General features: G+C 41.9%; 1 protein-coding gene across 6 annotated transcripts in view; it reads left to right on the top strand.

The window, feature by feature from the left end:
- PKN1 (protein kinase N1) overlaps positions 1-13,531 on the top strand; it is a 120,739-nt gene that overhangs the window by 67,425 nt on the left and 39,783 nt on the right. For all 6 annotated transcript variants that reach the window (XM_070739595.1, XM_070739596.1, XM_070739597.1 and 3 more), the window contains exon 2: positions 5,615-5,915. In XM_070739595.1, coding sequence (XP_070595696.1) covers positions 5,615-5,915 — 301 coding nt within the window. The remainder of the gene's footprint in view (positions 1-5,614; positions 5,916-13,531) is intronic.

Genomic DNA, 13,531 nt, shown 5'->3' with positions numbered 1-13,531 from the left:
CCTTCCTTATGCAAGGCTTCCATAAAGGACTTTCTACCAGCACCCTCCGGCGTCATCTGGCAGCCATTTCATCTGTCCTAGGGGGCCCCCGCAGACAGCCTCTCCGATCCTTTCCAGAGGTTCAGGAATTTCTCAAGGGCATAGCCAACCTCAGACCTTCCAAGGTCCACAGGTATCCATCTTGGGATTTGCCTCGGGTTCTCCATTCCCTCACGCAGGCACCATACGAACCCCTAAAATCAGCGTCCCTAAGGTACTTATCTTTTAAGGTAGCATTCCTGGTGGCTATTACCTCTGCTCGACGCATTTCGGAGCTGGCTGCCCTCTCAATCAGGCAGGACCTTTGTCAGTTCCATCAGGACAAGGTAGTCTTGCGACTGGACCCTACCTTCTTACCCAAGGTCAGTTCCATGTTCCACAGAACTCAGGATATTGTCCTACCTTCCTTCTGCCTCCAACGAGACCATCCCTTGGCAATTAGATGGCACACTCTGGATCTTATTAGAGCGCTGAGAATCTATATCCAACGCACAGGACCCTTTCGGAGGTCAGAAGCACTGTTTATAGCCTATCACCCCAGAGTCATGGGGACCACAGTGTCTTCAACAGTAATAGGCCGTTGGATCAGAGGGACTATATCTAAGGCCTATGAATCGGCCTCCCTCTCAGTTCCAAGGAACATCACAGCGCATTCCACCAGAAGCGCAGCCACCTCGGCCGCTTGGGCGACGCAAGCCCCGTTGGAGGAGGTCTGCAAAGCAGCCACTTGGGCCTCGCCAAATTCTTTCATCAGGCACTACAAGATTGATGCTTACGCTTCAGCGGACGCTGCCTTCGGCAGAAGGGTACTCCAATCCGTTATCTCACACGATAGCAATCTAATCCCACCCTAGGGACCATCTATTGGGTATGTCCCATGTGACTGCTGGACCCGCTCCTTCAGTACGGAGAATAGGCGTTGATTGCTTACCTGAACGCCTCTTCTCGTACGGTGAGCGGGTACAGCAGTCACTTCCCGCCCTTGTATGTGTCTTCCTTACCTTTCTATAATCCCTTTTTCCTCTAACAATAAGAGTTGAACACTACAGAGCTTCACAGCTGAGCCTAGTCTATGGATTCGCGAATTCTGGGGAAGGGGCGGATCCGGCAAGCTTTTTTAACACTAGGCTCAGTTCCACCGGATTGGACATGAGCAACCCATGTGACTGCTGTACCCGCTCACCGTACGAGAAGAGGCGTTCAGGTAAGCAATCAACGCCTATTCTCTGAACTGCACAGAATCTTAGCCAGAGGGTCTCCTGAACCCCTGCAAACACCCAGCAGCCCACCCCCGCTTATTGCTTTATGTATGCTGAGAGCGTATGCACCGAAGACAAATTCCTTGTGTATCCTATCACACTTGGCCAATAAAATATTCTGTTCTGTTCTGTTCTATTCTCTATTCCTATTCCATTCTATGTTTGGCTTTTGGAAGGACTTGAAAACTTGACTTTTCCACAGATATTGGGGTAGGATGGAGCTGGAGCCTAGCAAGAGGGTATATTGGGGTGTGGGAGAGTGTTGCCTTAAGATGCTATATGTTTTTATTGCAATTAATTGGGGGGTTTTTTCTGTTTTTGTGTATGTTTACTACATGAGTGAGTTTATTAGTCTTTTATATAAATAAAGATAGAAAGTAACTACAGTATATTGACAGAATAGAGAAGAATTGGATTATTATGATGTATTGTTTGTTTGATAGAAACCAGACCATACACTAAGGGTTTTTTTTTTTAAAAAAAATCCTACTAAATACTAAGGGTAGTTAGGGAGTTGAATGATAAGTTGTGGTTAACTAGAATTGGAAATGAAAGTGTTCAGGTTTGTGGCTGTGATGAAGAAATAGAGGGAGACGTGATAAATAAAAGAAACATGATGTAGCAAAGAGGTACAAACATTGTTACTAACTGTTAAATAATATCTTCATGTATTAAATACCACATTTCTCAGAGTCAGCTACAGGGATATGTGCAAAATACAAACTGCTGTTTATCCTACTTGTTCATTGTTTTGTAGATTGCTCTAAGCTTCTTTAAGAGGAAGAGTAATAGTAATACTGTACTTCTTATCTTGGTGAACAGATGGTAGAAACCTTGTGTTGATGGGGAGGGGAGAAATCACAAGGTTTCCACCATCTTTAAAAACAAGGCAGTATTTTAAACACAGTAACTAATGAAATGCTGAAGGTAAAAAAATAAAATAAAACAGCATTGGAACAAAGTGGAAAAGAAGAAGAAAAGAAACTACACAAAAAGCAAACAAAATATAAATGTATTTGGATTCTTAAGGGGAAATACAAAAATTTTACCATCCCCATTAAGTACTTATATTCACAAATAGATTTGTAAAAATATAAATCTTGAGATAATCCCTATTCCAGTATAATTAAAATACCACACTGATCAGCTAAGGTTTCAATATAGGTTAACTTCTTCTGTACAACTATTTTTTGTTTTGATACCCTACAGCAGGAGTATCAAAACATGCGGCACCATGTGATGTATTGTGACTTTTTCTTTGTTCACTAAACTGGGCGTGGCCAACATGTAACACATCCAGCCCAAGGGCTGCAAGTTTGACGGACCTGCCCTACAGTGTTTGCAAGAATCACAGGTCTACTATTTCTCCAAACTGCCTATTAGGAGTTCTGTAGCCCCAATCTATAAGACTAAGCGGGGGAATTATTTACTTTGTTTGCCAAGTGAAACAAGATTCTTAATAAGATTAAGAACAAGATTCTTAACAAGATTCTCCGGGCCTTCCGAAAAGCCCTAAAAACATGCCCTTGCCACCAGGCCTGAGGCCATTGAGCAACAGCACACTGCTCTGACCCGAATTGATGAAAGATTGATAGATGAATTTTTTTATGATGAATATTTATAGGAAGGTTTTATGATGAATGATTGACTTTTTTTTTTTAAAAAAAGGGTAAAAATCATCTGAGATTCCCCATGCATTATTATAAGTGAGGTGTCCATATTCATCTATCAATCTTTTAAATTCATGGGGTTTTATTGATTGTATAATATTTTTATCTTTGTACACCACCATGAGTCCATTGGAGAAGGGTGTCTTATAAATCTAATAAATTCAATTCAATTCAAGATTGCAGTTCAGGGAAGCTGGCAGCAATTGTCAACATCATTATCAAAATGTATCTAGAGTAGAGCTGCATGTAGTATATATGGGGAAGGAAGGTATGTTTGGATGCCAAAAAAAGGGGGGGGGAGGCAGAAACCCAGATTTCTTGGTTTTATTTTTGGATGAAAAAGGGAAGGGATATAGTTAGCATGGGTCTGAAATTAGATTCTACCTCTGAGGATAAAATGAGAATATAATAAAAATGGAATAGAGATTAAATAGAGTAAAATGTTGTCCTTGGTCCATTTTTCTTTTCCAGTCCCACATCTAATGCAATTGTGCATCTGTTTCTCTCCTGTTTCTTATTTTCCTAGCAGGAATTTCATTATTAATATAATACAATTTAGAAGTTAATGAATTATTTGGAATATATCTTTTTTATTAAAATGTAACTGAATTTGGCTCATGAATTCTCCTTGTTTCCTTCAGGCCTGACTGCTGGGAAATTAGAATATTTGTTACAGCCAAACACTACCTGAGATTAATCTTGACAAAGGCTGTTTAAAGGGAGGGCCAGCATCATACTATTACTTGAATCTAGTGTGCTTCAGTAAACCATATAATTTTCCAACTTCCTGCTTCTGATAAATGGCAGAATATGGAAAGAGTAAGAGGAATACATGCATACAAAGACCATTTATATACATTTAATAATATATCTTCATTAGGCTTACGTGTGTGTAAATATTAATGATTTAGTTTAATAAAAATGAAATGCTAACTTTTGCAAATTTGGATTAAATTTAGATTTAGTTTTCAACAACCAAGAGTTTGTTTTAAAAGACAAGTTCATACATTTAAATCTGCAGGCCGGATGCATCACATGCTGGCCACGCCCACACCCAGTTTAGCGAAGGGGGGAAAGGTCACAATATGTCACGTGACAATGCTGTAATGACACATGTTTGACACCTCTGATTTAAATGTACTGCAGACAGCCCTTGACTTAGAACCACAATTGAGCCCCAAATTTGACAAACAAAGGCAATTGGGGAAGGTCGGTTTGTTTAACTGCCATGTGACATATTAATAACCATGATGATTTGTTTGACAACTGCAATGAAAATCAGGTTTGTCACATGATAACTTGTTTAATGACTACATTGCTTAGCAACTGAAATTCCACCCTCAATTGTGATTGTAAGTTGAAGACTACCTACCGGTATATTGCATTATAGTTGCTGTTTATTTAGAGACATTGGTGCTATTCTGCTTATTGTAGAATATATATAATATGTTTAGGGAAGGGGATAAAATTGTTGAAGGAGTTTTGATTTGCTCGGGGTTTTTTTCTTTTGCCTACCTAGTTTACAGCATTAGGATATTTTCACGGCTTTTACGATTTCAGAAAGGAATCAAAGGGATAGAGACAAAGATTAATGTTGGCAGTTTAATGACTGGGCAGCGAAGCAGTGGAAGTGATGTGCAGGTGCCTGGAGGCTGTTGGGGTCTGGATGGGTGTCAACAGACTCAAACTCAACCGTGATAAGACGGAGTGGCTGTGGGTTTTGCCTCCCAAGGACAATTCCATCTGTCCGTCCATTATCCTGGGGGGGGAATTACTGACCCCCTCAGAGAGGGTCCGCAACTTGGGCTTCCTCCTCGATCCACAGCTCATATTAGAGAAACATCTTTCAGCTGTGGCGAGGGGGGAGTTTGCTCAGGTTCGCCTGGCACACCAGTTGCGGCCCTATTTGGACCAGGAGTCACTGCTCACAGTCACTCACGCCCTCATCATCTCGAGGCTCGACTACTGTAATGCTCTCTACATGGGGCTACCTCTGAAAAGTGTTCGGAAACTTCAGATCATGCAGAATGCAGCTGCGAGAGTAATCATGGGCTTCCCTAAATATGCCCATGTTACACCAACACTCCGCAGACTGCATTGGTTGCCGATAAGTTTCCGGTCACAATTCAAAGTGTTGGTTATGATCTATAAAGCCCTTCATGGCATCGAGCTAGAATATCTCCAGGACCGCCTTCTGCCGCACGAATCCCAGCGACCAGTTAGGTCCCACAGAGTTGGCCTTCTCCGGGTCCCGTCGACTAAACAATGTCGTTTGGCAGGACCCAGGGGAAGAGCCTTCTCTGTGGTGGCCCCGACCCTCTGGAACCAACTCCCCCCAGAGATCAGAATAGCCCCCACCCTCCTCGCCTTTCGTAAGCTCCTTAAAACCCACCTCTGTCGTCAGGCATGGGGGAACTGAGGTATTCTCTTTCCCCTAGGCCTATACAATTTATGCATGGTATGTTTGTCTGTATGTTTGATTTTTAAATTAGGGTCTTTTAAACTATTTTAAATATTAGATTTGTTATATGTTGTTTCACTATTGTTGTTAGCTGTCCCGTGTCTATGGAGAGGGGCGGCATACAAATCTAATAAATGAATGAATGAATGAATGAATGTAACTTTTTTGCCATCCTTGTTTTGCAGAGTGACCCGGGCAACTGGTCAGTCCTGGAACACCTGGGTCTGGACCAGAGCTCAGATTTTTCAGACACCAGTGTGCAACAGAAATTGGATGAAGAGAAAGAGAAAATTAAACGCGAGATCCGCAAAGAACTGAAAATAAAGGAGGGAGCAGAAAATTTGCGCAAGGCTACCACAGACCGTAAGAATCTCTCCAATGTGGAAAACCTGCTCAAGAACTCCAACCGCAAACTGGAGACGTTGCATCACCATCTTCAGGATCTCAATGCACATATTGTCGTCAAGGACCCTGAAGAGCTGGGGGGTGAGTATGCTAAATGTGGGAAAGCATGGATTAGGTATTACAGGGCGCATGGAGAAGCAATGAAAAGGAAAAGGAACTAAAAGAAAATTGTACGTATTGTAGTCAGCTCTCGGTAGAATATGCACACTAAATTTCCCTAGAAGAGGTTTGTGGCAATTGATGATAATGATAATAATGATAATAATAATAATAATTATTATTATTATTATTAATTAGATTTGTATGTCACCCCTCTCCGAAGATATAGTTTGGGTTTTTGGTGGTTCTTAGTTTCTTAGTTTGGGTTTTTGGTGGTTTCTTTGCCTAGGGCAGTGCTTCTCAAATATTGGGGCGGAGCGATAACTATCTATTTAGTTATAGATAGGTTGATGTGTCTAGCCTATTAATTATGTGACCCCGGAGATTGTGCTTTTTTTGCTGCAGGGAGTAGGGGGTTTTTGCACCAAACAATAGCACACACAGCACAGAGCAGGAGATATGAGGTGCAGATAACAAACCCTTAGGAGACACCATGGAAAAATATTTAACAGGGATAAAAAGAAAAGAGGAGAGAGATAGAGGTAATGAGACAAACGTAAGTCTCCTGAAAGCCAAGACAAGGAAATATGACGAAGCCTATATAGCGCTTGGCTTCACTGTGACTACGGGGGGAGATGAGGAAAGACCGTATGTTTACTGTGTCTAAAAATGTTGGCAGTGGACAGCATGAAGCCAAATAACATAAGGCGTCAGTTAAACACATTACATTACATTATCACGTTGATAAGACGCTTGAGTTTTTTCAGCGAAAATGTGCTGAATATTGCAAACAATCATCCCAGCGGAGAGTTGGGGGACGCGTGAAATGTTTACTTCTTCCTGAGTGGGTGGTAACAGAAAATAATTGAGAAACACTGGGTTAGGGAAAGACACAACCAGCAGCTACACTTTTTTGAAAATTCTTCTGGCTGATAGGGAAATTAGGCAAATACCCTGATAATGTTTGTGTTTATCTCTGATATAATGACTGACACTTCAAAGGAAGCAACTACTTCGTCAAAAACCGTGTATTACTTATTCAACAGGATCTGATAGCATCTTCAGATATTCTCCAGGGATTTCGTAGTAGGGCTTTTTTTGTGTGTGTGTAGTACACTGTGTGAGAACCAGTTTGGGCTAATGGCTAGAACGAGACTATGACTTCTGGGCCTGCATAAAAGTTGGCTGGGTGATTTTGGCTCGGCCCTCTCTCTCAATTCACAATGTCAGGCTAAGGCAACAAAGCCAGGCAGTCAATTCTTGTTGCAACCAAGTGTTAATTCCTCTCCCCAAAAAGTAGACCCTTCAGTTGTGGTGAAACATTAGAAAGAAAGAAAAAAGATAGTATCTGGGCGTGAGCCTGGTAATATATCTTATCTCTGTGGATTTTCAACACTGAACCTTAAACTACTGGCACTTACTTGAAACCAAATACTTTGAGGTTGATAAGAGTGCAGCTCTGATTTCTAATATATGTCTCATATATAATAAATTCTTCCTGCGTGAGTAATAATTCATTTGAATTATTATTCAAGTTCTATAACAAATTGAATTTAGTTATAGATAGGTTGATGTGTCTAGCCTATTAATTATTTATTAGTGTATTCATTTATTTTGGCTTACTTGTTAGATTTAATATCCTGCATTTCTTTCAAGAGCAACAAATGATGTATGGAGTATTCTCTTTTCTGGTAGCAACCTCCCTTTGACATGGGTTGGATCAGTGTTTCTTAACCTTCCTAGTGTGAAGATGCATGGTCTTCAACACACATCTGCTCCAAAGAGCCCGTTTGAGCTTTCATAACTTGAAACTTGAGGGCCATTATTTCTGACCATTCAGATACAGCTAGCAGAGGAAAAAACATAATTAACATGCATAGATTAAAAATATTCAAAATGTTTTCCATCCTGCTGCTTCAATCCCCAATATTTGTTTTTATATGAATAGATTATGAGGATTGTTGCCTGACAATCCAGGAGTAGTAGCTGTTGAAAGGTCAACATATTATTGTCACAATCAATGTAGTTTTATTAATTATTATAGTACAGTACATTAAAAAAAATTATATAGACACCCAACTCATGCATAGGTGACTTCAGGCACCATATAACATCCATCCATCACCTATCTCAAATTCAATATACTTCTATTATTATGCATGTTTATATTTTTGTTAGTTCTCACATTTATATTTCTATTGAATGAGAACTACCGTGTTTCCCCGATAGTAAGGCCATGTCTTACTTTCTTTTTACCCCCAAAAGCCCCACTATGTCTTACTTTCGGGGTATGTCTTACATTACCATCCCCGGAAGCGAGCCAGTTTATGCCCTGGAAACCAGCTACTCTTCCAGCCAAGGCACCTTTTGAGCGGCGTTGCAAAAAAAAAAAACCACACATCTTACGTCTCCCCTTCCCCCAACCCCGGCCTCTTTCACACAACCCGACCTCTTTCTTTCTCCTTCTCCGGCAGATCGAGTGCGCGAAGTGGCACCTCTCACCTTCCGCCGCTGCTGGCCGCCCGCCCTCTTTCGCCCAGCGCCGCTTGAAAGGACCCCCCCCCCTTGGCTTCTGCGATATGCCGGAGAGCCGGAGAAGGGGGCGTCCGGACCCCCCCACCCCCAGCAGAAGCCAAGGGAGGGGGGTCCTTTCAAGCGGCGCTGGGCGAAAGAGGGCGGGCGGCCAGCAGCAGAAGGCGAGAGGTGCCCCCTTCTCCGGCTCTGCGGCATATCGAAGAGGCACCTCTCACCTTCCGCCGCTGCTGGCCGCCCTCTTTCGGAAGCCGCCGAACGCCGTCAGGGGGGTGCTTGGCGAGCGGCACTTGGCGAACGGAGAGGCGGTCACCAAGCGCCCCCTGACGGCATTCGGCGGCTTCCGAAGCGACGCTGGGCGAAAGAGGGCGGCCAGCAGCGGCGGAAGGTGAGAGGTGCCTCTTCGCGCGCTCGATCTGCCGGAGAGCCGGAGAAGGAGGCACCTCTCGCCTTCTGCTGCTGGCCGCCCGCCCTTTCGCCCAACGCCGCTTGAAAGGACCCCCCCCTTGGCTTCTGAGATATGCCGGAGAGCCGGAGAAGGGGGCGTCCGGACCCCCCACCCTCAGCAGAAGCCAAGGGGGGGGGGTCCTTTCAAGCGGCGCTGGGCGAAAGAGGGCGGGCGGCCAGCAGCAGAAGGCGAGAGGTGCCCCCTTCTCCGGCTCTCCGGCATATCGAAGAGGCACCTCTCACCTTCCGCCGCTGCTGGCCGCCCTCTTTCGCCCAGCGTCGCTTCGGAAGCCACCGAACGCCGTCAGGGGGGCGCTTGGCGAGCGGCACTTGGCGAACGGAGAGGCGGTCGCCAAGCGCCCCCCTGACGGCGTTCGGTGGCTTCCGAAGCGACGCTGGGCGAAAGAGGGCGGCCAGCAGCGGCGGAAGGTGAAAGGTGCCTCTTCGCGCGCTCGATCTGCCGGAGAGCCGGAGAAGGAGGCACCTCTCGCCTTCTGCTGCTGGCTGCCCAACGCCGCTTGAAAGGAACCCCCCCTTGGCTTCTGCTGGGGGTGGGGGGGTCCGGACGCCCCCTTCTCCGGCTCTCCGGCATATCGTACCGTGTTTCCCCGAAAGTAAGACATATGTCTTACTTTCGGGGTATGGCTTATATTAGCCGACCCCCCTGAAACCCCCCATATGTCTTACAATCGGGGGGGTCTTACTATCGGGGAAACACGGTACCAGCTATTTTTAGCATTTTAAAGAAATGCAAAGTATTAATAACCATTTATTTACTTTTTGTGATCTTTTGCTAAACTCAGATGTAATATTAGCACTTTTATAACTACATTTTCTTCCTAGTTCTATATTTTAAGAAAACATATGAAAATAATTAATGTTATTAATCCAGTTTCAGTTTGCTTCATATGTTAGAGATGACACACAAAACCAAATAATTTTCTTATGTTATAGTTTCATTATGAAGCTTTAATAGAAGTTGTTTAGTTGCCAAGGATCGTTTCTAAAAGCTCTTGGAATAAATCTACACTCCAGTTTGTTGGCTAATGAAACGTGAGAGTTCAGGAGGGCAGCAGACTTCAATATTTTTCCTCCCTTGCTTAGGGCTGGGATGCAAAACACCAGATTTGGATAGTAGCACAGTGAGGCTGCAATCCAGTAGGACATCTGATCACGTCATCACAATTCAAGTGGCCCTACTATTTCATTGTCCAGTTTTTATTCCAGCCATTTCAGAGATGTGGTTAACAGAAAGATAAGCTCTTGATCTCCTCAGACAGGAATTAACTTTATGGGACAAAAAGCAGCAGAGAGAATATGCCATCTCCTCTTGAAATTGTAGAGATTAAACAAATCAAGATGGTGCCCCTGAGTTATTTGGGTAGACCTGCCTATGTTTCTGCTCTTATCTTTCTTGTGCAATCTTGCTCTGCATCTTGTCTTTTAGTTGGAGGGTTCAGCAAGGCAAGAATTGTACAAAACTAGAACTGCATCGTATGTAGAAGCTGCTGAGACTTTATCAAAGAGGAAGTGGCTGCTATTGTACCTGACTCCACTCTAAAATACATGCCACAAAATGGAGGAGGAGGAGGAGGAGAGCAGTTCAGAGAGTAAACAGCTGGACTAGAAAGAGTTTGGTACATGGGCGTAGCAATTTCCTCTTCACGGGTAGAAAAATAGTAATGATTTTGGGCTCAGAACTCCTGCAAACAAAAAACAAGAAACGCTACACTAAGCTTTATAACCTTTGAGGAAATGCTACTGTGGTATAAAATCTATGCACCTACAGCCGCCACTGATGAGAGGAGAGAATTCTAGATGAATGCTTGACCTTGACTCCATTTAGTCCTACAAATTTTGGTATAATGTTGTTGACAACGCTGTGCATATGCTGTGGGATTACCCATTCTAGAGTCACCCCATGGTGCACGGCTTAAAAGATATGACTTGTTCCTTTTCTTTAATCAAGACTCTGGTAGCACTTGTTTGAGTAACACATGTTGTTGAAAGTCACAAAGTTTTGGCAACTACAGTTCACATCTACAGCTGCACTTCATTGATGAAATGAGCTATATCCCCCAAAAGCCCTTTTTAAAAACATTTTTATCCTGCCCTTATTACTTTATAAGTAACTCAAAGTGGAGAACATACATAATACTGTACCACTTCCTATTTTCCCTACAACAGCCACCCTGAGAGGTGGATTGGGCTGAGAGACAGAGACTGGCCCAAAGTCATTCAGCTTTTATTCCTAAAGCAGGACTAGAATTCACAATCTCCTAGTATCTAACCAGTTCCTTAACAATTACACCACATTTAAACCTTTTAATAAAATAGTGGAGAATACACTACTAGATTCCCTTTGATTTTTTTCCCCTACCAGAGGCTATCATGATCATCTTATTCTAATGCAGGGGTCTCCAAACTTGGCAACTTTAAGACTTGTGGACTTCAACTCCCAGAATTCTCCAAACAGCTGGCTGGAGAATTCTGGGAATTGAAGTCCACAAGTCTTAAAGTTGCCAAGTTTGAAGACCTCTGTTCTAATGTCTATAACAGGAAGCTGCTTTTTTAAATAAAGGCTTTGTTCTAATTGGCTTCCTTTGCTAGATAGCAAGTATCCTAACTACCAAGCAGTAAATACCAAGTCATTCTGCTAGTCTTTCATAAGAATAAGTATCTAATTTCATAGTTAGATCTTTGCCTCAGGACATCAAAAGGACAAAAAACACCAGCTCCGAGATTTATGACCCTAATACTGTCTAATGCCGGATCCACAAAATATCGTCTAGCACCCAAAATGTACAGAGATAGAATATGAATTATATAAATGCTCTAATAGAGTAGCAGTATCCACAGAATGTAGATAATATATGTATTATAAAAAACCCTTCCTTCATGGTTTTATTTATTACTGTACTTGTTTACTAATACAATTTATATTGCTGCTTATCTGTCCAAGAAAATGGCAGACAGAGTAAAAACTAAGAATTCCATTAAAGCTTTAAAAAAGATAAAGATACTACCGTAGGTTGATTGAATCTTACCATTTTCTCTTGTGGCCTCATTGGAAATAGTTGAGAAAATAGTATGATAAATCCTATTGCTAGATTTGACATATTTCCATTGCTTAACCTTTTACACTTAATGAAATAATAACATGTTCTGTTTGTCCCTCAGTTCATCACTTTCAAGTAAAATACGTCCTGCATTAAGTCCTTTTCATTCAGATAATGCTCTTTCTCTGCACTAATAAGATGCAGCTGCTTTGTAACCGGCATTACCTGTTTTATGGAATTGTATTTGCAAAGGCCTATGATTTAAACCAGGATATTTGCTTTTATGGGAGCCAGTTTGGTGTAGCAGTTAAATATACCAAGTTGGAAAGCAAGAGATTTATGAGTTCTAGTCGTCCCTAAGGCAGGAAGTCAGTGGGATAGTTTTGGGCCAATTTTTCACTTTCAGCCCTAGGAGGAAGGCAGCATCCAACCATTTCTGAAAATGTTGCCAATATTCTTGCATAGACTTGTTCATTCAGACTGACTCCAGGCACAGAAACACAAAATCCTCTTATATGTGATACTGGTATATTGTTAGTCACAAGGTAGACCATATTAAGAAATCTGATCATTGTTCGTAGAAGATCTTCCTTCTGTCTTTCAAGGCTACTCTTTATGTCCTCCACACATATTTTATGTTTATGTTTATGTTTATTTAGATTTGTATGCCGCCCCTCTCCTATAATTCAGAAGGTTATCAAGGTATCTAAAAATACCACTTAAAGTAATATTTTAAAAATAAGGCATAAAACAGCAATTAGCTGTAAAAATGAATGAAAAAATAGAGTACCAAAATCTGTTTTGCTAAACTAGTGTTCCCAACCAGATTGGTTAACTATTACTTTTATTATCTATAGTGGCTGAGAATGATAGGCATTGTAATCCTACACATTTAATTCTATCATCATTTTAAAATTTGTTTATATCAGCCATCCATTGAGTAGTCTTCAGGAGAACATTTGAAAATTGGATTGCTAGTACTGCAAAGGTCCACTTCCCACCATAACAAAGTAAAGTACAGGGGGTGGACAAAGAAATGGAAACACCTTGAAAAACCATCAAAATATCTTTTAATATGGTGTTGGTCCATCTTTTGCGGCAAATACAGCTTCAATTCTCCAAGATATTGATTCATACAAATTGTGAATTGGCTGAGGATGTTTTCCCTTCTCTTTCAAAAGCAGTCATTACTTTTGAGACATTACCTCTTGAAATGCCAAACATTTGGGCAATTTCTGTTACACTAGCGCCTGCCATTCGAGCACCAACAATTTGGCCTCTTTGAAAGTCTGAGAGATCTGCCATTTCTAGAAGGTTATAACCAATTTTCTTAAATTTCTGTCAAAAAAAAGTAGTTTAAAAAAACATATGAAGTAACAAAATTTAAAAAAACATTAAAATATGTCAAGTTTTGATTGATTTGAACATGTTCAAACATTATGATGCCAAAAAGTCAGGTGTTTCCATTTTTCTGTCAACCCCCTGCATTTGATTGTTGATCATTGGGAGTAAGCAGACTTTAGATGCTCCTATTGTGATCTTTGGAAGTCATATTTTTTT

Source organism: Erythrolamprus reginae, chromosome 2 (assembly GCF_031021105.1).
Source record: "Erythrolamprus reginae isolate rEryReg1 chromosome 2, rEryReg1.hap1, whole genome shotgun sequence".
In the NCBI taxonomy this organism is placed as follows: Eukaryota; Metazoa; Chordata; class Lepidosauria; order Squamata; family Dipsadidae; genus Erythrolamprus; species Erythrolamprus reginae.
This window is presented reverse-complemented; position numbering and strand designations above follow the sequence as displayed.